The sequence below is a fragment of the Suncus etruscus genome, chromosome 9, assembly GCF_024139225.1.
Source record: "Suncus etruscus isolate mSunEtr1 chromosome 9, mSunEtr1.pri.cur, whole genome shotgun sequence".
Classification (NCBI taxonomy): Eukaryota; Metazoa; Chordata; class Mammalia; order Eulipotyphla; family Soricidae; genus Suncus; species Suncus etruscus.
The window spans coordinates 60,079,339-60,104,379 of NC_064856.1; the positions used below are offsets into that span (position 1 = coordinate 60,079,339).

The window sequence follows — 25,041 nt, forward strand, 5'->3', positions numbered from 1 at the left end:
AATTTAAAACTATTTCTTTTTTTTTGTTTGTTTGTTTTTGGGCCAACCCGGCGGTGCTCAGGGGTTACTCCTGGCTGTCTTCAGAAATAGCTCCTGGCAGGCACGGGGGACATATGGGACACCGGGATCGAACCAACCACCTTAGGTCCTGGATCGGCTGCTTGCAGGCAAACACCTCTGTGCTATTTTTCCGGGCCTTAAAACTATTTCTTACACAAATACAAACAATCTCACCATAGGTGAGACAGAGTGAGTCAGAGAGAAACAGTTTGAGGGAACAGACAAAATCAAAGGAGAAAAAAACCACCAGAGACCATAAAACGAAGGCTCTTGTCATGAACACTTTGAAAACATACAGAACTGTTTCCATGAGTATGATCTTAATAATAAAAAAGAAGCATGTATGGCCTGTTGAATTATATTTCCTAGCCCCAGTCTTCAAAATTGAGAAATTTACTTTTATGCTTATATAAAACTTCAAAAATGTTTAAAATGTTAAAAAATTCTTTTTATTATAAATATTTGCAAGAATTATGAAAATATTGAGGTCAAATAGATAAAAATATTTTTGAATGGAGTTTCAAATTTGAAAAATTGGCAGATGAAATAAAAAATTTGGAAGTATGACTTAATGAACACAGTATACTATAAAGGTAGAATTCATCTATTTGGGCCTATTTATCTTGGTGAGATCTTTTATTTTTGAATACTAACACCCATTAGGACTAAGCATTGCCATTAACAGAACTTGAAAGCATATTTTATAGCCTTATAAAATATTAAAAAGATTTTTAAAGCCATTTTTAATCATGCTGCTCTCAATAAACAAATTTTGCTCAGAACTTTAAAGTGAAAAGAAGGCACGTTGTTTCACCCATTGCAAATGGAGTAATGAGAAATGGTTTCATCACTCTATTCCATAATATTCTTTTAATGTACTTTAGAATACATAATAATGTAAAACCATGCATATGTATGGCATCTATAACGAAGTAAACTGTAAACATCAGGCTGGAAGGCAGAAAGAATGGAACTGGTGCTTAATGAGACAAATATGTGAAAGTACTGGGCACAGTGGGGATACTTAGTGGGTATTCATTAAAGTGTACTTTTCTTTTCCCTTTTGTGACAAATTGGCAAAAGGTGAGAGAAAGAAGTACACAAGAGTGACTCTGGAAAATGGGGAGAAGCGGTCTTGGTAGTATTTTTTTTTATTTTGGTACTAGAAATGTAGGTTCTGGAGTTTGAGTGTCCATCTGGCCATAGGATTAGGAACCAGGGGAGAGGACATCCTAGGAAGTTAGAGGTACCATCTGCAGGGAGACTTCTGGGCAGGGCGTGAGGTCTGAGTCACCAGTGATACAGAGTCTACAACTACAGAGTCAACAACTCTGGAAGCATGAGCTCCAAACTACAACAACCAAATGTCAAAATGTGTCTATCAAAGTGGCAGGCTCCGGTGAGGCCAGAGGGAACTTAGGAACGCTGATAGAAGGAAGTTGATACTGATGATGGGATTGATCATCATCAGAGCATTGTATATCTAAAACTTAACTATCAATATTTTGTAAATTTTGGTTCTTAATAACATTAATTTTTTTAAGTCCCTAGTAGCAGCAGGTTGTTCAAATCACATTGACTACCTATGAACCCAACTCCACTTAAAAACAACAACAACAACAAAACTAGTCATTGTGAGTGAGAACTAAACGAATAAAGAACTAAACAGAATAAAGTTACAAAATCACTGACCCTCTCCCCCCCCCCTCCCCAATCCTCCCTTCCCAAACCGGAGCGGGGTCATAGTCCTGCAAGAACAAAATGAGGGTGTGTGGGGCTTGGGATCTCTCCCCCAATCACCCTCCCCAATAAAAAGCCAGCACTCTATATAGAGAGAGCGAGCAGAAAGGCTGCAGTGACTGGGGAGAGAGGGGGGACTGACTGTGGGCACCTCTGGAACCCTGGCGGTCCAAGGAGGGAGGCGTGGTCAGCAGTGTCCAGGCTAATAGGCCGGTAAAGAGGCTACCAGGAAGCCACCGGCCGTGGTCACTACCAGGTCTTTCTGGACAGAGAAAAGACAGTGTCACAGCAGCTAGAGCAGAAGGTGAGAGAGAGAGGGGGGGGGGGAGAGAGAGAGGAGAGAGAGGGGGGAGAGAGGAGAGAGAGAGGGGAGAGAGAGAGGAGAGAGAGAGAGAGAGAGGGAGAGAGAGAGGGGGAGAGAGAGAGAGAGAGAGAGAGAGAGAGAGAGAGAGAGAGAGAGAGAGAGAGAGAGAGAGAGAGAGAGAGAGAGAGAGAGAGAGAGAGAGCTTCCTTCCGTGTGTGCATGTGTGTTGGGAGGGGCAGGAAGGTGATCCAAGCCCCACACCGTGAAGAAAATCTAAGCTCGGAAGCCCATTCGGCTGCAGGGAGTAAGTCACCTTTAGGGGACCGGAACCCCAGAATCTTACTTTGGGGAAAAGCCTTGGAGCAGTGGAGGATGAGGGTACGATCGCGACCCCCTTGGGAGGGGTCCCGGGGTCCCGGAGGTGGCAGGAAGGTGGGGTCAGGGGAACCTGCCTGGAGTAAGAGCCGAAATGCAGCGGCGGACGCTTGGGGCTGCGCAGTCCCGCACCTCCTCCACTTTCTTGGGTGCGGGCAGCTTGGGTACCCCGGGAGCGGTGGGCAGGCCTGGGCTGCAACGGGCAGGGCCCCTGGTCGGGCCCTCGCTCCTCCCGGGCTCACTCACAGGTAGGTGGCAGCTGGGCAGCCCCGCGCCCTTCCCTGCCTAGGAGGCGGCGCCCGGAGTCGGGCGGGGCTGAGGTCAGGGTTGGGGTTCACAGACTGCGCCCTTGCCAGGCTCAGCCTTGCACCTGCTAAGGGCCGCCCGCCCGCAGGCCCCCACACTGCTTCATACCCCGCAGGCAGGGCGCCTCCCACCACCGCAGCGGGTGAGGAAGTGGGGTTTGCCGCCGCTGACCTTGGTTGGGCTCCCGGGCCCCCCATCTCGTGATGGGGGAGGGGCTCGCGACGCCCCAGTTCCTGAAGCTGCAGCCTTCCCTTTCAGAGATCACTCCCACTGAGCACCCGCACCAGCCTGGTGGTGCCTGTCCAGAGGCCTTACGGGGGGGAACCGGCCACCACCAACTCCCTGTCGGCCTCCACTGAAGTCGCCAGGTTTAGGACAATCAGGGACCTTGGACTTGCCCCCCTAGTCCCAAGACAGGTTTCCACAGTCTTGAGAACTGACCCGAAGTGAAGCTGAAGGCTAAAGGCCACCCTCCTGCTTGCTGGTGGCCGGGGATGGCCAGGATGACTGTGATGGGGTCGTTTGAGGCTTCATCCTCAATTCTGACTCCCTGCCAAAGGGAGGAGCGCTGCGGTCTGGACCTCTTTTCTGCCCTTGAACTTATTAGTTGCTGTTTTGCTCCCGTAGACTGGCAGAGGTTTGGGCGGGCTGGGGGGATCTTGAGAGGCACTTGCAAAGAGAGTGTCACATCCTCAAACTGTGAGGTTCTTCGTGTGGCTGAAACTGAGTGGTGACATAATAGCGTAAGGGCTGAGTGAGAGCTGGAAGCCTTAGGAGTTGTAGTACAGACTTGAGTCCTTGTTGGCTGTCTCTAGGGGTGTGGTGAGCAGAATTTGGCCATCCTCAGGTTTGAAGGGAGCTGGCATCCTCATAGGGGACATTCCTCTCCTATTTGTAAGCAAGAGTGCTGAGTGTTAGTGGCACCAATGAGCCCCTGTCAGCTCTCACCTCCTGGAGTGTTAATAGCAGGCATGGGGCAGTTGGTCTGGTCTGCCTGCAACCCTAAAGGCCTGCTGCTTGATGCTTTAATGGGAGACTCTTGGACTCTCAGCCTTGCCTTCAGCCTAACCTCATTTCTTCTGAGTTCCTGGGTGAGGGGTTAGTAGCACTCAGCTAAGTAAAGGGGAGTTTTGAAAGACCTGGTCTCCTCCTTCTTTTAATCTTCTTCCTCCTCTTCCTCCTCCTCTTCTTCCTCCTCCTCTTCCTCTTCCTCCTTCTTCTTCTCCTCCTTCTCCTCATCCTTCTACACTCTGGGAATCCTTCTTCCGGCGGCCTTAAAATCAAACCCAGATCTTAAAAATATCTTGAACACATGAAATGTAGCCTTAAGGTTAAGCAGGCAGGTACCTTTTTATCCCCTGAAGATATGCATTGGCCTTCCTGGTTCATGAACTAAGAGATGAATATCTCCATGTTATTCATCTCTTAGTTCTTCTTTTGTTTTGTTTTTGTTTTTTTGGGTCACACCCAGCGATGCTCAGGGGTTACTCCTGGTTCTGCACTCAGAAATCACCCTTGGCAGGCACGGGGGACCATATGGGATGCCGGGATTTGAACCACCATCATCCTGAATCAGCTGCTTGCAAGGCAAATGCCCTGCTGCTGTACTATCTCTCTGGCCCCATCTCTTAGTTCTTGGTGTTGGTTGCAGTTAAGCAGTCTTCTGCCCCTGCTTTCATGTATCAGGGGCATAAGAGGATGTGCACATGACTAGAACTGGCTATGCATGGTCAGAAAAAATTAACACGCATATATGAGAAGATCACTTCTCATTCTGATCTCGGTTCACATATATACAAGGTTTTTCTCCTTCCAAATGGGAGTATGAGAGAGTGCCTGATTTGGAACAATGCTCAGTAAATAATGTTCAATGAAAGGCATTGGTGTCTAGATGAAACATACTATCTATTTCTCCAGTTTAGCTCTCTTGTATCTACCAGCATGATGATGACAATGACCAGGATGGCTGTAGATGTGTAGTATCTGGCACATATGATGTACTTTATGTGTCAGGTACTAGTCTAAGCACTTTACACATACTAACTCTTTTATTGTCATGGCAACCTATGAAGTAGATATTGCTATTATCCACCAAATGACAGAATAAAAAGGAGTGAAAGGGGCTGGAGAGTTAGTACAGCAGATAGGCATTATTTGCCTTGCATGTTGCCAACCAAAGTTCAATATATATATATATAATATTTTGGTTTTTGGGTCACACCCAGCAGCATTCAGGGGTTACTCCTGGCTCTATGCTCAGAAATCACTCCTGGCAGGCTCGGGGGCCTGTATGGGATGCCAGGATTCCAACCACCATCCTTCTGCATGCAAGGCAAACACATTACCTTCATGCTATCTCTCCGGCCCCCAAAGTGCAGATCCAAGAGTAAGCCCTAAGCACAGCTGGTGTGGCACCCAAACAAAACCCCTAAAAAACAGAGTGAGAAAAGCTAAGTAACTTGCCCAAAGTTATGTAATTAAGTGTACCCTGTGGCAGAAATTGAACCCAATACCACACACAAGCAAGGCAGGTGTTCTATTGCCAAGTCAGAGCCCCAAGTCCTTCCTTCCTGCCTTTTTTGACCAAATGGGTCAGTAGTTGAACACTAGGGTCCTGTGATGCCAGAGACCTCTAGGGCCATACCTGGTGGCACTCAAGGGACCATGAAGTGCTGGGGATGCTATAGGCTGCCACATATGCAGAGCATGAGACACTGACTCCTGTGCTATCTCCCTGAGCTGTGCTACCTCAGTGGAACTCTGTCATTTCTGACTGGGTTCAGTGAAATGGTTCTCATTCAGTCCCACAGCTGGGCCTCTCTAGGGTGGAGAAAGAAGGCTCAAAGTCTAAGGCATTTTCCAAAGTCAGTGCCACAGGATATTAATAGGTGTTTTTTCCTGTGGTGGCAATAGTGGCAGGGTCAGATATCTGTGTTGGGTTAAACAAAGCTACCTAGTTTTCTGCAGAACTTCAAATGTGTTTGGAATTGTGCACAAATCCCCATGGGGATTAGGATATGTGCTATTTCCCAGACCTTCTAACCTTTTTTGTACCACACATTACAGTTTAGGATATGTTGATTTAGACCAACTATAGTCTGCTAAAGCATGCATCAAAAAGTTCCTTGGAGGTGTTGTGCTCCAATAGCTTCTCAGATGTACTTGCTAGGGTGCTCCTTTTTATCACCCCGGCCCTATCTGCCCACCTCCCACCCTTAAACCCACCTGTAGAAGGATTCCACCTCTCCTCCCTTCTGAGGATAGGAGTATTTTTCTCTCTAAGCTTTACATCTGTTTAACTATTCAGTGAGTAGACAGTTCCTTCAGTGTTGCTTGTAGCCTGTGGATAGCACAGTTGGTGAGGCAGCTGTGAGGACAGGATGGAGGGAATCTTGGAGTAGCTGAAGTTCAGTGACAGCATGGGAGGGTGTCCAACCTGGATCCAGGAACTGTTGTGCCTGCTCAGGAAGGAGCAACCTCACAGTTGTCATGAGGAGGTGACTCAGGCCCAGGCTTGAATTCCCCTCCCAATAAACAACTGACTCACCATTTCTGGATTCTCCCCACAGGATTCCAGAGGTATCACAGAAATTGCCCTTTGACTGTTTTTTTTTTTTTTTTTGTCCCAGAGACCTAGGTCTTTAATGGGAAGTAGAAGACCACCCTGGGGTGGAGAATAGGTAGGGTAAGAGACCAATCCAAAGGATGCTTCAATCCAAAACATAACAATGAGTAATAAGCATATCCTGGAATAGAATGGAAATGGGTTAATTCAATACCTCCCCCTTTTTAACTTTATAGAAAAATGAAGAAATATGAGATAAAACAAAATAAAAACAGTTGGTAATTTTTTTACATATGTGCAGCAAAAGTTGGGAAAAATAGTAAGACAGTACTTTTGGCCTAAAAACAGGGAGACCCTATCCATGAAATATCCTGCTATAGACCAACTACAGGCTCCAGGTATACTAATTTGTCTCACCCCAAAGTCTTTCTTCATGGGGTCATCCTCAATCATGGTTATTGCAGTCAGGCTTCAGTAATTAGAAATTGTGATGTTATCACAAATCTTATGTCAAAGTTAGGGTGTCTTTAAGTGTCTCCTTGTATCATCTCACCATTAGGTGAAAGCAACTCATTGCTGATTTCCAAGTCATCATTAGGGTGGCATATGAGCCCACCCAGGCAGTTCTAGGACCTGTCCTGGTAGAAGGCTGAATCCTGGAATAGATGCAGAAAACCCTGCCAGATCCAAATATGCTGGGACCCAAGGTTCAGGGGTGATCGGCTGATGTTTGAGTGACTGAAGCCCAAGTCAAGTTCTATGGCAAATGTCCAGGGTGGAAGGCCCCTCTGTAACCAAAAAATTTGGAGTTCCCATTCCTAATAGATAGTAATTCCTCTCTGTATCTAAAAATTCCTCATTTTGATATGTCTAAGCAAAAAGAACTGTGCCACAGGATATTATTGGAACCTAGGGAGGAAATAACAACAAATCAAACAATCTCTATAACCTAGTTTTATCAAACACAAAACTCAAAGGATACTATCTATACTATCTACTATAAATTCCTACTAGCAAATCGAAAGAGGAGGGAGGAAACATCTACATAATGAAATATACAATAATTATACTATTGAGGGAATACAACTAAGAAATATACAAAGGAGGTATACATATCCCCTTTAAGGGGCTGGAGAGATAACACAACAATAGGGCGATTGCCTTGCAAGTGGACCCAGGACCAATGGTGGTCTGAGTCCTGGCATTTCATATGGTCCCCTGTGCCTGCCAGGAGCGATTTCTGAGCACAGAGCCAGGAGTAACTCCTGAGCACTGCTGGGTGTGAGCCAAAAACCAAAAAAAAAAAAAAAGTCTTTTGAAATAGTCTGAGGGGAGATTAAATTCAAAATCACAACTTCAGCTGGCAATATGGTCTTGTGGAGTCTGAGAAAAACAGCTTGCAACAGTCACAGACCAGGAAATTTCCTAGAGCAGAGAATCTTTGAAAAGCTGAAACCAGTTGTGGCCAGAAGTCCATGGTGAAGGGAGTGGAGAGAAAAAGGGGCCACTGAGAACACTTGAGCAGCAGTGGCAGCATCTTCTTCCTGGGGTGAAGACAGGAGTTGGGCTAGAGATGCTGGAGGTGGGGGTTCCTGAGGAGTTAAGAACTGAGGGTAAAAAGAGTTAATTAGGGAGAAACAATAGATGAGGAGTGAAAGAGTAAAGCAAATAATAGAAGAGGATTTGTAAAGTGGTAAGTTGAGGGGTAGAAAGAAAGGGCTATATACACCAGAAGGAAGGTCTATATACAACATAGACATTATGTACAATACAGGCAGACATTAAACAGACATAGAGGTGATCACCACGTACACACTGACACACACATAGGTGAACAAAGATTGATCCATAGGTTGCATTTGAGAAACTGACCCAGGTGGAACAGGTCAAAGCGCTTCAAAATATAAAGCTGGCATACCAGTGGAAAAGTTTTCCAGTTCCTTGGGGGTAATTAATGTTGATGGAGGACAACTTGCTGAAAAAGGCTACATGGCTTAGAATGTACATAAAACATTATTAAAACAATTGTAATATTTAAGGCTAGAATACTAAGTAATATGATGATGAGCACTGTAAAAGGAGTCTACACCTTGGAGTATTGTATTACATGTCTCAAACATCGGGTTCCTTTCCTGAAGGAAAACTGAGAACAAAGGCATATGATACAGTAGAAAACTAGCATGAATTGAAACTAAATTGCAAAAACATACTCAATGCCTGAACACTGTAGACAGAATCCATGGCATTCATAAGCCTTATCCAAGAATATCTATGGAGAAAGACATTAGATCATATAAACAAGCATAATCAAATAGAAAATGAATAATTTAAAATATCTGTTTAGACTTTATCTAATGAGCACTGTATTAGAGGTCCAACAGAATATATCACTGTAATGTGAAACTATATCTCTAAGAATCACAGTGAACAAAAACATTAAAAGGTTATTATAAACATAATAGAATAGAAATTAAGATGTTAAAGCATTCTAATAGTGAGCACTGTAGTGGGGGTCCATGTTTTCCAAACACATTCTACAGCTGTTTCTGTGGGTAAAAACATTAAAACATTATTATAGGCATTTATAGAGAGCAATTAGTTAAACACCTGTTTAATCTAAATCTGATTATTTGTATGACTTATCTGAAGGGCTGGGGTCTTTCCACATGCATAGAGTTCGCTTCGTTCTACAGGGCAGCTAAAGGGTGGACAAAGGTTTGCACCCAAGATGCTGTTTTCCTTCACCCCACTTCCCATGGGAGGAACTACTTGTGGGGGTCACTCGAGGGAGTGCCGTCCCTCCCCCAACAGGAAGAGAAGAAGATGCTGATGGTCACAGGAAGCAAAGTCTCAGCCTCAGAGCTGGAGGCCCTTGTGTGAGCCAGAGCAGCCGTGGGAAGTGAATAAGAAGGGGGCATCTGGGTGGGTTCTGTCGTATCAGTTGGACTTAGTGCTCACTCTCTCCTCTCCTCCCCTGCCCTTCCCTTCTCCTTCTCCCTCTTGGGCTCTCTTCCCCCCACCTTTTCTTCTCCCCTCCCCTCCCCTCCCCTCCCCTCCCCTCCCCTCCCCTCTTCTCTGTCTGTCTGTCTGTCTGTCTGTCTGTCTGTCTGTCTGTCTCACACACACACACACACACACACACACACACACACACACACACACACACACACACACACACACACACACACTGGTAGAACTTGTCAGACTTCACAGTCTTATGTCCTGTGAGCAGGGAGGAAAGGAGTGGGATACCCAAAGACAGTGCAGTTTGGGGTTTCCTCTCTGGGAGGAGAAGGGGGTGGAGCTGCCATTGACTTTGAACCCAGAGCTCCCCCAGCCAGTCCTGAAGAGCCTTCAGGAGGGTTGGCTTGTGGGGGACGTTCTGGAAGGGGCTTGGGCTATGCCCAAGATGCATCCCCTCAGTGAAAGGAACCTAGGCCAGGCCTGAAGTGGGGGTTCGGAATGGAAGCGGACCAGGTGATGGTATCGCACACTTCATGGCTCTGCTTTCCGGAGGAGCCGGGACGTTGGCGGGAGGGTGTGGCTTATCTGGCGGCTGGCGGGAGCTGACTGTACGTGCCTGCTCCGGGGCAGCTGCGGTTTTAGTCTCCACTCCGGAGAGGGCTGTGCCCAGGCCGGGACTCTGCATTCAGGAGACAGCAGCCATTTTGCCGTGGATAACTGGCATAACCTGAGACTCTTGGAAATTTTCCACTTACATTTCATATCCACGGAACCATTTCCAGCCCAGACTTTTCCTGCTTTTGCTCAAGGCTGCTCACAGCTATGCAAAGCACAGACCTCCCGCCCCAGCCAGGAGCTGCAGACAGGATCCAGCCAACCCTTCTACACTGACTCAGCGTGGCCATCTGGGGGGGAGCACAGCAGTACCCCGTCCCCGACTCCCCCAAGGGTCGCCCGGGTGGCATCCTCTGCAATAGCCATGGACACTCCAGCGGCAGGCTCAGGTTGGTGGCGCCTCTGTTTTGTGGGTTCTGAGGACAGGCTCCTGGCCAGAGCAGGAAATGGCTTTATTTGCATCAGGAAGGGAATTTCTGAGGTCCCACTCTTCCTTTCTTGAGGGGATCACAAGGACTGTGAAAAAGTCACTGGTCACTGGTGGTCAAATTTGAGTTTGTTTCTTAGCTTTCTCACTTTGGGATGCTTCTTCATGTCTATGGGAGGGTGTTGAATGGAACAGTGAGATAAGCTGTATCACTGGCTGATGCCGGCAACACCTTCACTAAACCTCAAAGCCTGCCGGCTTCAATTGCAAAACAGTTGAAAGTCAGGTTTGAATGAGGCAGCTGGAACTGAAGAGCTGCAGGGCCACTGTGCCCTGGGGTTTCCTCCCTGTGTGCAGCCTGGCAGAACATAGTCCCAGGGATAGATGAAACCTGGGCCGGGGGCAGCAGGTGGGCATTGCACTTGAGGATGTCCTGAAGACCACATGCACCTGAGGTTCCCAGTAGAAAAATACCCTAAATGGGTCCCTATTAAGGCAAAAAATAATCACCAATTACTAAGACACTGAGAATAAATTGGTAGGAGATTCATATGGTTTTGTTGTTGTTAACCAAAAGGCATCCTAGGACTGAGAATGTGGCTCAGCAATAGAGAACTTGCCTACATGTGTGAGCCCTAGATATAAGCTTTGGACAGACCCCAGACCCCAGTCAACATACGATTACAAAAAGAAAAGGATTTTTATGGGAAATTTTGCTCCAATGTCTGATGTGTCTTATAAACCGGGGGAAGGTGCTATTGATGTAGCAGCTCCTTAGTTATTGCAGAATCTGCTCAAATAGCAACAGGTAGTAACCTCTTGTGATCCAGGTCTGAGACAGGTCTAAGCTCATAATTTAATTGAGTAAAAAGAATAGATCTTTTGGTAGAAAGATGCATTCTGAAAGTATGTTTACTTTTTGAACAAATGAAAAGTGTTTCTTGGAAAATGCTGGCAAAATCTGGCCGAAGTGTGGTCAGACACAAAGGATCCCCCAAATGCCCCTGAGAAGGTCTTTGGGTTGTGGCTGGGTCAAGTCTGTGTGTCTAAGCAATGGTCTTCAAACTACGGCCCACGGGCCACATATTGTATTTATTCCCATTTTGTTTCTTCACTTCTAAATAAGATATATGTAGTGTGCATAGAAATTTGTTCATAATTTTTGTTTTTGCTATAATCTGGCCCTCCAACAGTCTGAAGGACAGTGAACTGGCCCCCTGTTTAAAAAGTTTGAGGATCCCTGGAAGGGAAGAGGTAGGGGTAGGAAGAAGGTGGTAGGCAACTCCGTGTAGGGTGATAGCCCAAACAGGGTTAGGTATTATCCTTTTAGACCTTTCTATTTGGATAGGTTCTGTGGGAGAGGACCCTAATTGCTCAAATCTAGGCTGTAAAAGCTGAATTTTCCCACATCTTTTTTTTTTTATAAACTCTTAGGTTCTTTGATTTTCTGTCACACTGCTTTGTGCTTTTTTAAAAAAAAAATGAGATCACAGCAGCATTAATGATCAAAATCAGATATTGTCTCATACAGGCCATGACATCATCTGAACCTGCATCTTTCTTGCATCCCTTGCTCATAAGAGGATGCATTTTCTATTACTGCATTATAGCATGAGGACAGTTTTACATATAAACCTTTTATTGAATGCTATTTCATAAAATTTTGATTGAGGCAGAGAGGTAGTATAGTGGGCAGGTCTCTGGCCTTGCATGGGCTGACTTGGATTCAATCCCTGACAACACATAAGATGTTCTGTGCATTGCCAGGTATAACTCCTAAGTACAGAGCCAGGAGAAAGCTCCAAGCATGCTGACTGCGGTGTGTGTGTACGTACACACACACACACACACACACACACACACACACACACACACACACAAACATGTTTATTTCTTGATGCTGGGTGTGGGTGGTTTTGGGGCCACATTGGGTGGTGTTTAGGCACTACTCCTTTTTGGGGGGTCACATTTAGCTTGTTTTTTGGGTATAACTCAGGGAAACATGAGTTATAAACATTCAATTTCTAATTGAATCCAGGCCCTGTGCTGCAAAGCAAGAACTCTAGCCCCTTGAGCCATCTCCCCAGCTAGATAATTTCTAGAGCTTGAATGTGTTGTCCTGATCATTTTGATCTTGCTTGCTTAATTATTTTTAAACAATAAGCTCTAATTTGGGTGTTGTGAAGCCATTTCTATGAAGATTACAGAAAAACATTTTGTACTTCAAATTCTTTTCTTAGAAGCAATTTCTAGAATTTCTTAGAAGCAACTCCATCCATACAGATGCTTTATGATACTGCCACTGACTTGGGGCCTGTTGGGTATCTCTCTCTGTGAGGGCATTCGAGTATTTGGGCTGCTGTGCTTTGGCGACAGAGGATGGGGAGAGACCCAGTTAGTTCTTCCCGTCTTGACTCTTTCTGGGTTAAGTTCTTTGTCTTTCTCTCCCATTTCTTTCCTGTCACCTTCTTCTCTAAACCACTCTGCTTTGATGGGTTCCAGCTTCCTCTTCTCTCTGTTATCTCAATGTGGAAATCTCCACTGTCTGCTCTGTTCCTTTTCTTCTTTACAGATGACAGGCTGTTTTGATGCTTGCTACACATCTGCTGGCTGAGATGGCTCTCCTTACCAACTCCCTCCCACTCAGGCCCTGGAGGGCAAGAGAGCCTAGGGAGGCCTGGCCCTGGGTGTAGAGGGAGGTAGGAAATTGGCTTCATAGTCATGGGGCCACAGACATGCTTTGCCCGTTACCAGCCTGCTGTCCTTCCTGTTTGTACAATGAATTAGGCCCACATGCTGAAGAGACCAGAGTAGCAAGATTTCTGCTGTCTCTAGAAACCTCTATGGTACCTAAAATTATGGCACTTAGAACTGACAGGGCCTTTGAGACTACTTAGTCTAATCCCTGTATCTCACAAAGGGGAAAATTGTGAGATGCAGAGAAGGATGGGGCCTTCCTCCCTGTAATTGCTTCCTCACCTGGGAATGGCCTCATCTGTCTTACTCCACCAAACTGACAAACCACTTCTCTCAGCCTTCCTTAAACTTTGGTCACAGGTGGACAGGAAATATCTCTTCTAGGGACATTCCTGCACAGGTGGTGTGTCAAAAATGATGCATTACTCACCCTTCTATATTGGGATATTGAAGACTAAGAGGGACCTGTTGATCACCCAAATAGACAGAAAGTTGCACAGCATAGTAGCTGAGAGTACAGACCTGGAAATCAGGTACTTGAATCCCAACTCCTAAACAGAGGCTCAGCAAAGAAAAGGGTGGCAAAGCAAAATGTTGATGCTTAGAAGTCCGCCACTTACTAAAAGTGTGACCTTGGGCAAATTAGTCCTGTGTGTCTTCGTTTTGTCACCTGGAAAATGAGAATAATAGGATTATCTAAGTCAACAAATGAAAAGCACTGGGCTGAGTGTACTTCATAAGTGTGTATTATATCAATGTTGAAAGACAAGAGTGAACCTAAATGAGTGATTTAAACAGCTCAAGAGGGCAGGGAATAAGGATGCAAAGAGGTACCTAAAGGAAATCTTCTAAAGAAATGAGTTTTCAGCTGTGTTTGTTTCTTAAAACTTTTTGGAGGGCTTCTCTGACTTCAAGGTTTATTCCTAGGTCATTCATGGCTTAGGGGATTTTAGAAGACCATATTTGATACTGTATAGCAAGAAAACCAAGCAACTTCTCCCCTGAATTATCTCTTTAGTCTCTTGCCCAAAAACCTTGATTTGATTTGCTGTGTTTTGTTAGAAACTCCAGAGGGCTTGGGAGAAAAACCTTCTTTTCAGATTTTGGCAATTGTGAATAGTACTGTAATGAACACTGGATCTTCTTATAAGTGGAGTATAAAGAAACCTCGTAATGGAATAACAAGTGTCCAAAGACAACAGAACCTGAGAACTAAACTACAGAACTGAGCTAATGGTTATAGGGTGGGTGTGGGTGTGGGGTCAGTGAGTACCATAGAAAATGATGGAGGGAAGTGAACACAAGGTGAAGGTGTGGGGTTGAAATATTCTGTAATAAAAATCTGACATTAATAAGAGTGCAATTTGATATGAGGTGACTAAAACAACATATTATTTTATTTGACTTTTGGGTCACACCCAGCGGCGCTCAGGGGTTACTCATGGCTCTTTGCTCAGGAATCACACCTGGCAGGCTCGGGGGACCATATAGGTTGCTGGGATTCTAACCAGGGTATGTCCTGTGTTGGCCGCATGCAAGGCAAATGCCCTACCACTGTGCTATTGCTCTGGCCCCTAAAACAACATTTTAAAATATCATTAACAATTATTTTACACTTATGTAATCAAGGCGGTGGCTTTCTTTAGGGCTCAGTTCTCACGGGACCTTCTGTTAATCATTAAGCCAGTCCTTTGGGCTTTGAGTCTCCTCTCGGTGGAGTGGAAATGAGGTTTGTTCTCATTGCACCCAGAAGGACCTCAGAACAGTCTACAGGAGGTGGTGATGGTGCTGGAACCTCTCTTTTCCCTGCATATCACAGAAGCAAAGTGAGAAAGGGCAGGATGCTGCAATAGCACATAGTCTCTGACTTTGGGGAAATGGAGGCACACTAAGCCAGGCATATCTTTCACTCTGAACATTTGCTTTCTCATGAAATGTGAGTGGGCTTCTTATCCTCTTAGTAAACTGATTTTGAAAATCAACATGCTGGGGGGCCAGAGAGATAGCATTGAGATTAGGCATTTGCCTTGCATGCAAAAGGACGGTGGTTTGAATCCCAGCATCCCATATGGTCCCCCGAGTCTGCCAGGAGCGATTTCTGAGCATAGAGCCAGGAGTAGCCCCTGAGTGCTGCCAGGTATGACCCCAAAACAAAACAAAACAACAACAACAACAACAACAAAAGAAAATCAACATGCTGGTTTCATCTGGAGAGTTTCTGAGGAGACAGCTGATAGTGAGGATGGGGGTGGGGGTAACATTGGTTCTTACTTAGCTCCTTTCCCACACTGGTCACTCAGGCCGTTCACCCCTGAGATTGATTCTTGTTCTCTCTCTATTAGCCGAGATGCCACGTCAGTTCCCCAAGCTGAACATCTCTGAGGTGGATGAGCAAGTCCGGCTCCTGGCCGAGAAGGTATTTGCTAAAGTACTTCGAGAAGAGGACAGTAAAGATGCACTCTCCCTCTTCACCGTCCCCGAGGACTGCCCCATTGGGCAGAAGGAGGCCAAGGAAAGAGAACTGCAGAAGGAGCTGGCAGAGCAGAAGTCGCTGGAGACTGCCAAAAGGTTTGTCCCCAGGCCTTGGCTCTTGTGTATACCCAGGTGGAAACCCAGCAGGGGGGTGTATTCGCCTTCCTTATGCTAAGCAGCCTACCCCTGTGAGTTGAGACTATTTTTTTAACCATGATCACTTAATTCATCATGCGTTGAAGGCTTTTTGGTTGAAAATATCGGAACCACTTTTCTACTGTTGCTTATCTTAATAATTACATATGATGGGCATGGGGAAGAAGATCTCCATCCCTACCCCAGCACTCTATACATCTTACCTTCAGGCATGGTGGAATTCTAAGGTTCTTCTGAGACCTGGTCAGTTATCTGGTCCATCCAAGGAATCTCCTTATTTTTAGGGATGAACCTTTTTTTTCTTGGTAAAATGGAATTTCAGTATTTGCTTATTTTTGGATTAGTTTCTAAGCACAGAATTTCAGCAGCCATCAAGCAGGTGCTTTACTTCCTCTGATGATTTATTGGGATGTATAGGTGCAAGTGGACAATTCTGAGTGCCAGTCATGTGCTGGGTGAGGTGTGGTGGCCACAGATCAGAGCCATAGTCTTCTTTAAAGGCTACAGAACTTTGATCCGTGTTTCTACATTGCTTTAAAGAGGCGGAATGGTCTGTAGAATCTTCTATGTGTCACTCAAAATGAAGCTTATAAACTCTTAATGATAATAAGAAAAAGATTCTGGCATTTAAAAGAATTATAGAAATAGAACGTTTCTGATGCCAATTTGCATAACAGAGTGACAAAGATTGTTCTCTTTGCATTGTCAGGCTTACAGTGAAAAGGGAGCCTTCTCATTCCAAGTTTAAAGAATGCTCTGCAGTACCAGACATTCTCTGAATAGTCTGTTCCATCCCAGCTACTAAGTTGCATTGGTTTCACCTTGTACCCAGCTGACCTATTTTTCTGGAAATCATTTGTTTTGGGGCTACACCTGGTGGTACTCAAGCCTTACTCCAGGCTTTGTACTCAGAGATTACTTGAGCGGGGGTGTCCTTGGAGGCCATACATAGTGCTAGGGATTGAACCCGGTTAGTCACATGCAAGGCAAATGCCTTACTCTTTATAATATCTCTCCTCCAGATTTGAAGTTTATTAAAATTATTTTTAATTATTATTTTTTTGAGCCACACACAGCCGTTCTTTTGTCTCTATGCTCAGGGAGCACTCTTGGCAGGTCTTGAGAGACAATAGAGTGTCGAGGAGTCAACAGTGTGTGCAAAGCAAGTGCCTTTATCCTTCTGTACTATCTCTCTGGCTCTCTGAAAGTCCTTTTTAAGGACAGCACTTGTTTCCCCTGCACTACCCATTAGTTTAGTACTTACACTGAGTTGGAAAGCATTGAAATAGGCTAAGATAAGACAATTTTCTTCTCTACTGCCACCACAGACAGGTTGCTCACTGGACACAGGTCCTTGGACCAATGTTTGACTGCTGTTCATAACTGAGCAAATGAGAAAAGTTCTCTTGGGCCTAGTTTATTTCTCATTTATATGTGAATAGTATCTATTTTTCAGGGATGTAATGAAAAAACGAGGGAGGAACATGGGTGGAAGACTTGAGGCAGTGCCTTGATTGGTGGTAGCACCATGTAATAGGGACCATTTTGTGCCATTTCCTGCTGTGGAGATTGTACAGGAGTAAGTGCTGGATTCTGCATTTCCCATCAGACTTACCAGGTGGATATTCTCTTTTTTTGGAGGGAGGGCCATACTTGGTGCCACTCAGGGGTTACTCCTGGCTATGCACTCAGAAATTGCTCCTGGCTTGGGGGGACCATATAGGATGCCAGGGGATTAAACCATGGTCCGTCCTAGGCTAGCACTTGCAAGGCAGACGCCTTACCTTTAGCACCACCACTGTTCTGCCTCTCTGGCCCCTTTTTTGTTTTTGTTTATGGGCCACACCCAGTGGCTATAGGCTTAGAAATCATTCCTGGCTTGAGGGACCATATGGTACTCTGGGGAAATCGAGCTGAGGTCTGTCCTTGGTCAGCTGTGAGCAAGGCCTGACCACTGCATCACTGCTCTGACCCCAGGTGGATAGTCTCATGAACCAATTTTATAGGTTAGGAAACTTAGGCTCAGAGATGTTAAATTAACTTGCATAAGAATATAAGGCAAGTACATGACAGAGGAGGAACTAAAACCTCTAAGGTTCTTATTTTTTTTTTTTTGTCTGCCTCACAAGCAGTGCTCCAGGTGCCCTAGTGACTTTTCTTGACTGAGCAGGTCAGGAGTTCAGTGCAAGAGTCCAACGATGCAATGGTTCTTGGGTCTGTGATGCTGGAGATACCCAAACCAAACTAGCAGTGCTGAGGGCCTCCAGGGCTGTACCTCGTAATTCTTGGGGGACCACTTGGTGGCGGGAATTGAACTCAGGTCAAGTGCATGTATGGTATCTGCCTAACAAATGCACTATCAACTTATACTGACATAAATATTTTGGAATTAGTTGTACTATCTCCCTAGTCTCCAAATAACCTTACTTTTATAACCTTGAGATTCACCTTGCCTTAGTTGAGGACAGATCTTGTGATTTCTGCATCTGTAGAAGTGGGAGTGATGCTGGGTGGGGGACTCCCCAGGATTGAAGTGTTCCTTCCTGAATATGATAGGACCAAAGAATTGCCTGTCACTGTCAAATAAACAATGTCTCCTGGAGATGAGCACCCCCACTTCTTTTCTTTTAGTTTCAATGCTCATCAGAGGCACCTTTAGGCAAATATCCAGGTGTGGACAGATGTCCTGTGAGGAGAGACAGAGTTCCCAGACTATCTCTGGCTCCTCTCTTACCTTCTGGAATATGATGGCTGATAGGCAGCTTCCCCAGGAACTTAGGAACTCTAGACTTGCCCAGGATTGTGGAGGCCTATGGATAGGGTCTTCTGTCTGTGGGTTTGTGTTTCAAACTCGATCTTAATGATGAAGCTTCCAGTTTGGAGGGGAAAAAGGTCCTTTTTTGTCTTGCCTCCTCTGATAAACTGGCATATTTCTGGTTCTTGAGGAAGGTTTTTAGTTTGTATGTGCTTGATTCTCTTTTTTTCTAGTAACTTACTTTGGTTGGCAGTATTATGGAACTTTATGGGTTTAGTTTTATACCTCTTTGTGGTATGATACTCACCTATCTTACCTGACAAGTTCCATCCTATCCCACCACCAGCAAGGTCCTTTGCTCATTTCTATCACCTCTCTCCCTTTTCTCTCTGATAGCCACTACTGTTTTCAATGAATCTAGAATAGTTTTGTTGTTTCTCACCACGTTATTTAATTTATATTCCACATATTAGTGAAACCATTCAATAATTGTCTTTCATTTCCCTACTTACTTCACTTAGCAAGATTATCTTAAGCTATGTCTATTTTGTCCTCCAGAGATATGATTTTGTCTTTTACTCTTTGTTGGCCACACTTGACAGAATTCAGGGGCTTCTCTCAATATAGTGTTTGGGGTCACTCCTGAACATGTTCAGTTGGCCACATGGTGCTGGGGATCAAACCTGAATCTCCTGCATATTCTCAGCCCTTTGAGTTATCTCCCTGGCTCATGATTTTATCCTTTTTAGTAGCAGAATGATACTCCACTAGAAATGTATATATCACATATATATTCATAGCTTCCTTAATCAGTATTGATGGGGTAAGTTGATTTATATTTCACCATTGACTGATAATAATGTGTAATGTACACATAGAATATTAATGTAAACATTGACATACTCATTTGAACTCAAGTTCTCATATACTTTGGATAAGTTTAATGTTGCTAAGCCAATGAAATTCCCATTTCCCTTTCCTTTATTATTGTTAGTTTGTTCACCAGGAACCACACAGACTTGGTTGTAGAGTGCCAGAGTTCACACACTTGGTTATGACACTAATGAATCACAAACAACAGTTGGGCTCACTCCCTGGCATTCGGGGGTGATTCTGGGATTGAAATACTAGCCTCACATCCACAATGCAGTCACTCTGCTGCCTTGCCATTCCTGGCACTGAGGTTTGATTTGAATCTCATCCTATTTCTTAACAATTCACTTACCTCACATAAGCATAGTTGGAACCACAAAATTTCTAAGTGACCAAAATACTAACTAGGGCTCCTTTGACTATCCTATTTCTTCTTTTTTAGAGAGCTTTTTTGAGATAACATTTATGTACCATGTAATCAATACAACTGATGTGGATGTCTATAGTTTTTAGTATTCTCATAGCTCTGCAACTATCATTATAATCAGTTACAAGCATTTAATCACACTTTCCCCTTTAACTATCATTCTCCCTCTCAGTCCTATTTATTCTTACTTTACACAGGTTTCTAATGACAGTCATACTTTTACTTTCTGTTCTGTTGGAAGTGTAGAAACATAAATTAGGAAGAGCTTAAACTTTTGTAGGTAGAATTACATATGTGACATATGACAGTGATGAGCTCAGTCTTGGGTCAGACTAGGTTCAAATGACAACTTCTCTTACTATGTGGGTAAAACATTTAACTGTAGGAGGCTGAGGTGTAAAACGAGAATAATTAAGGGATCTATTTGGAAAAATGAAATTGCTAATATGCATAACTGCGTAACACAGTGGTTCAAACACCATCCAAGTTCCTGTTTTTGTTACTATTATTTGGCAGTGAACATTGAAGGAGGAAGCAAAGTAATTATGAGAAGCAAACACAAGTGTTCAAAGCACAGCAGTCTTAGGATGAAACACCTGTAAGATGGTGACTGTATTGCACAAGAATGCCCCAGAGTCATTTAGAGAACTTTGAACTATGTTCAGTATTTGCTGACTAAGATGCAGAAATTATGCATTCATGTGTAAAAGCCACATCAGAGTCTTTTTTATTTATTTTATTTATTTTTTATTTTTTATTTTTTGGTTTATGGGTCACACCCAGTGATGCTCAGGATTACTCCTGCTATCGCTCAGAAATTGCTTCTGGCTTGGGGGACCATATGGGATGATGGGGATCAAACCCATGTCCATTCTGGGTCAGCCGTGTGCAAGGCAAACGCCCTACCGCTGCTCTATCATGCTGGCTCCCATAGTCTCTTTTATAATAGCAAAAAACAGAACAGACTATCAAGAAAGTGCATATTTTCAGAATAGACATCTCCTCAAGTATGTTTTTGTAAAATAGATACACAGATCCTTATTAGGAATTGAGCATAGCACAGCATAAGTGTGAAACACGCTGTTTTAGGAAGCATCTTAAATCTGGTCCCGGTGATTTTTAAAATTCAAGACCATTGACCTAGGAACTTCATTTGGAACTGTCAGGACATCTGCTTTTAAATTTAAGAATAGAAAGTGAAAGACTTAATTGAAATATAATGAAGATTGGACTTCATTTTGCCTCTGGGGTGTTTGGTAAGAAGGGGATGGAGCAGGTGGGGAGAGGTGAGAAGGGGTGGAAAGAGGGAGAAGGTAGTGGTAAAGGGTGAGTCTACATCTGTGGGCTTCAGCTATGCCTTTCAAAGCTGTTTTGGCTACTGGTCACTGGGAGTTCATGCAGTAGGATCCCCATGTGCCCCTGCAGCCCACATCATTGGCAGAAACCTCAATCAGAGTTGGTTCCATGGCTCTCCTCCTCCACCAGGCCCCCCCGCCCCACTTCTCTGAGGACTCAGGTAGTTTGCAGTGACAGGAGGCGGGTGTGTGTGTGTGTGTGTGTGTGTGTGTGTGTGTGTGTGTGTGTGTGTGTGTGTGTGTGTGTATGTGATTTCTACCTTCAGAGTAATGAATCTGCCAGAATAATCTGAGGGATTTCATGATGCTCCCATTTTGGGAATTATGCAGGAAACCATTTCTGACCCTACAACCTCACTGACCCACCCTGGAGTAAAATGAGGTGTCTCTTTTGGAACTCACAAGTGGAGCAATGGGCTTCCAAAGTCTACTTCCAAAGAAGTCTCTTGGGAGCCCTGAGGGCTAAGATAAACTCGCTTGTCTTAGAATCCCTGTTTAAAAATAGGGGCTATGGAGACCCCAGGAACCGAGGAGGCTGGGAGCAGGTGAAGTAAGTGAAGAACTTATCACTGGAGTAGGCAAGGGCCACGAGTAGGAGGACACCTGGCAGATGCTGTAACAACAGCGCACGTGAGTTACTGGCTGGTGCTAGAACCTGGTTGGCTAAGAGGTCTCTGTTGTTGAGGAGAGCAAGGAACTTCCTGGCCCTTTGGGCACTTGGCCTGCAGCTGGTGCCTTCACAACTCGACACATGCTGCGGCTGCCAGCTACTTGGCAGCAGGGCGCATTTACCAGATGGACATGTGGGTGGGGAGGAGGGGCACCAGCTGTGGCTGTGAGCTGGCTTGTTCTGGTGCCCTGAGGGTGACCATGGGGCATGACAGGTGGGATTAAGGACAGATACCTCTTTACTTGTCCCAGTGAAAAGCTTTCACATAGCAGCAGAGTACAGAGCTGTCATTCACTTTGTATTTGCATTCCTAGTGCTAGCCAGGTGGACTTGGTACATGGTCAATGCATTTTGAATAAAAGATTGAATGCTAATAGTCTTCTTCAGAAATGTCTTTATTATCAGGCTCTTCAATATCAGGGAGATTCAATGAAAGCCAGCCCCAGTGAGAGGATGAGACAGGAGAAGAATAAAAGTCTTTTCCTGGGGCTGAAAAGATAGTACAGAGGGAAAGCAATTACCTTGAACTTGGCCAACTATAGTTCTATGAATTTCAGCATCACATATAGCATCATAGACCTTAGCACAGACCAGGAGTAAACTCTGAGCACTGCTGGGTGTAACCACAAGAAAACAAAAACAAAACAAACAAATAAAACAAAAATGAAGTCCCTTCCAATTAGGAGATTCCATGTTTCTGTGATTCAGAGACCATTGATGGTGACTTCCTTTCATATTATGATGTGTATAGTCTTGACTTCAGCTAGATTTGAGAGGGGAAGAAAGATCAACATGTAAATACACACATGTTCAGTTTGTTCAAATGCTGTTCACCACTTTGGTGGACTGAGCCCTGCTCATGTAGAATGGAAACTATGAAGCCTGTGGTAGGCAAGGTTTTGGAAATGGTTCCAAAAATATCCTGCATTTAACTATTTAACTCCAGCCTGAGTATGGCTGAGTCCTGGTCATATCACATGAACTAAGGCAGGGAGTAAGAGACAATCTAAGGGGGACTTGAAGCCCTGACCACTGTACCATGTCTGGCTCTAAAGTCGGAGAGGACCACAGCATATATCAGTGAGCCAGCAGGAGCCAGGCTCTTTATTTTTCAGTTCCCCAGAATGGAGTTCTGCCAAATACTCTGGACTTGGAAGCAGCTTCTTTCCTAGAATGTCTAGAGAAAAGCCAAATGTGACCAACATTTAAGAAACATGTGCATTGAAGTGACACTGGTTTATAATATGATGTAGGTTTTAAATGCATAGTGTCATGTCTGGCATCTTGATTTTGGCCTTTCCACCCCAGAACATAGAACTCCAGCGCAGCAATCTTCTCCAGACAGCTCTCTCAGTGGTGCCTTTCTACCTGGTTGGTATTTGAAGCCAAGCTGTCATTTGTTAGGCAGTAGTAGTTACTGAACGTAAGGACCTTCTTCTTGGGCTCCACCTGGATTTCCCCATTTTCTAAGAAACAGGAATCATGATTAGCTCTGGTTCAAGACATGTGGGATCCCCTTATCTGCCCCTCACTGCTTCAATCCCCTGACACGTGCTTGGCATGTTCCTAATGCCTGTTGAGTTCACTGAATTCACCTGTGACCATCTTCCACTCAGCTGCAGACTAAGGTTGGAGTTGTAGTGGTGTCTTTAGGAAGATAACAAATGGGGCTTGCCAGGAGTCACTATGGAGGAGGGAAATGGACATTCCTATGACAATACCAGGATGGGAGGCACTTGGCTTACTTGCTGCCTAGCCCTCAAATTATGGTGGTGGTTTTTGTTTTGACTTTTGGACCTGTTGCTCACCTTAGACGTCACTTGCTTCTCCTTGGCAGGACTGGTCCACAGGCAGTTTGTGTCCAGCTTGTGGGAGTGCAGCTGGAAGAGAGATAAAGTGACCTAGCAGGACATAAAGTGACCTAGCAACCATAATCACACAGGTCCCGGAAAACCTCATCAGAATGTGAGAAGTGCCCAGAGCAATACTTGTTCTCTAGGTGTGAGGGTGCAAAGATTCTGGGAGAGACTTTGTCACTCCTCAAATCTGCCTCTGAGCAGGGTATAACTGATCTGAATGGACACCATCCCAGGGAAGGATCCACATGATGAAGGCTCAGGTCCACATGATGGAGGGACAGAAGGTGGGGAAAGTCTGACCAAAGGCTTCCAGAACTTGGAGTATTTCCTGAACCACCCAAAGCATCTGCTACGTGGAGACAGGGGCAGGGCAGAAGCAGACTCCTGAAAAGGAGCTGCCTCTGTTTTCAAAGTGCAAACAGTTTTGTCTCCAAAGATGTGATGATCCAGGTGGACAAATAAAGGCTAGAGAGCCTCACCAAGTGATGGGTGTATGATTCTGGGAGTCCTCTGGTTACTGAACAGGAGTGGCTTTAGGAAGAGTCCTGGCTGAGAGCCAGGAGGAAGACAGCTGCTTCTAGGTGAGTAATAAAATAAGGCCCATTTAGGGATCCCCAGGGTTCTCCACCCCTTGCAGGCATTACTGGGACCTGAAGAAGAAGGGGAGGTCTGTGAGCTCTGAGGGTTGTCATTGAGATCTTTGCTATTGACTGTAGGCCTAGGTTACAGGAGATCAATATCCAGGCAGCAGTATGGAGCCAAGTAGATCATGAGGTTTTCTGGTGTGGAACTCTGCTCAGAGGCAAAGCTGGGAACCATGCTCCAGGGGAGATGGAAGGAGACATAGGAGGAAAAGTTCTGGTGGCTTCCATGCCAGTAAATCTGCCTGGTGGTGACATAAGAAGTGTTGATTACTAATGTTAGTCAATAAGGGCCATGCTTGCAAATCTGCTTTGCAAATGTACTTGTGGCATTTCGAACCAACCTTGTGCCCACTTTCCCAAGAGTTTGTGAAGTCATCATTTGGTGGAGTGCTGACAAGTCCAGAGGGACAAGTAGTAAATTCTGAGCAATCCCTTTCCCAAAATAGGTGCATATTTATGCCTGCCTGGAAGCGTCATCCAGGGTGACCCAAGTCAGACTGGAAGAAGGAGCTGTAGGGGGACGGGGCAGAACAGAGACCAGGGAGGAGGAGAAAGGATTGGCCATATTGCTCTGAAAGTTGGCAAAAGCTTTTTTGCCATCTCTGACTCCTTTATTAAACGATAAGGTGGGGCTAGTTGATTGTCATATTCTCTCTTGGCTTCAGTGCTCACTTAGTCTGGGACGTACAATGTGATAGTCTCAGGGGGGCTTCCTAAGTCTGTTGATCTGCTGAAGCTTAGATTGGGGTTATCTGCAGAGAGCATGCAGTATGCATG

At 44.9% G+C, this 25,041-nt stretch overlaps 1 protein-coding gene across 2 annotated transcripts in view; it reads left to right on the forward strand.

The window, feature by feature from the left end:
* The first annotated feature begins 2,018 nt into the window (after window positions 1-2,018).
* Window positions 2,019-25,041, forward strand: part of AMPD3 (adenosine monophosphate deaminase 3) — a 52,590-nt gene continuing 29,567 nt past the window's right edge. The window contains exons 1-2 of one of the 2 annotated variants that reach the window (XM_049781007.1): window positions 2,019-2,104; window positions 15,396-15,621. In XM_049781007.1, coding sequence (XP_049636964.1) covers window positions 15,401-15,621 — 221 coding nt within the window. In that variant the 5' untranslated portion in view covers window positions 2,019-2,104; window positions 15,396-15,400. Of the gene's footprint in view, window positions 2,105-10,289; window positions 10,319-15,395; window positions 15,622-25,041 lie in introns of those variants that run through there. The other variant, XM_049781006.1, reaches the window with a different exon arrangement.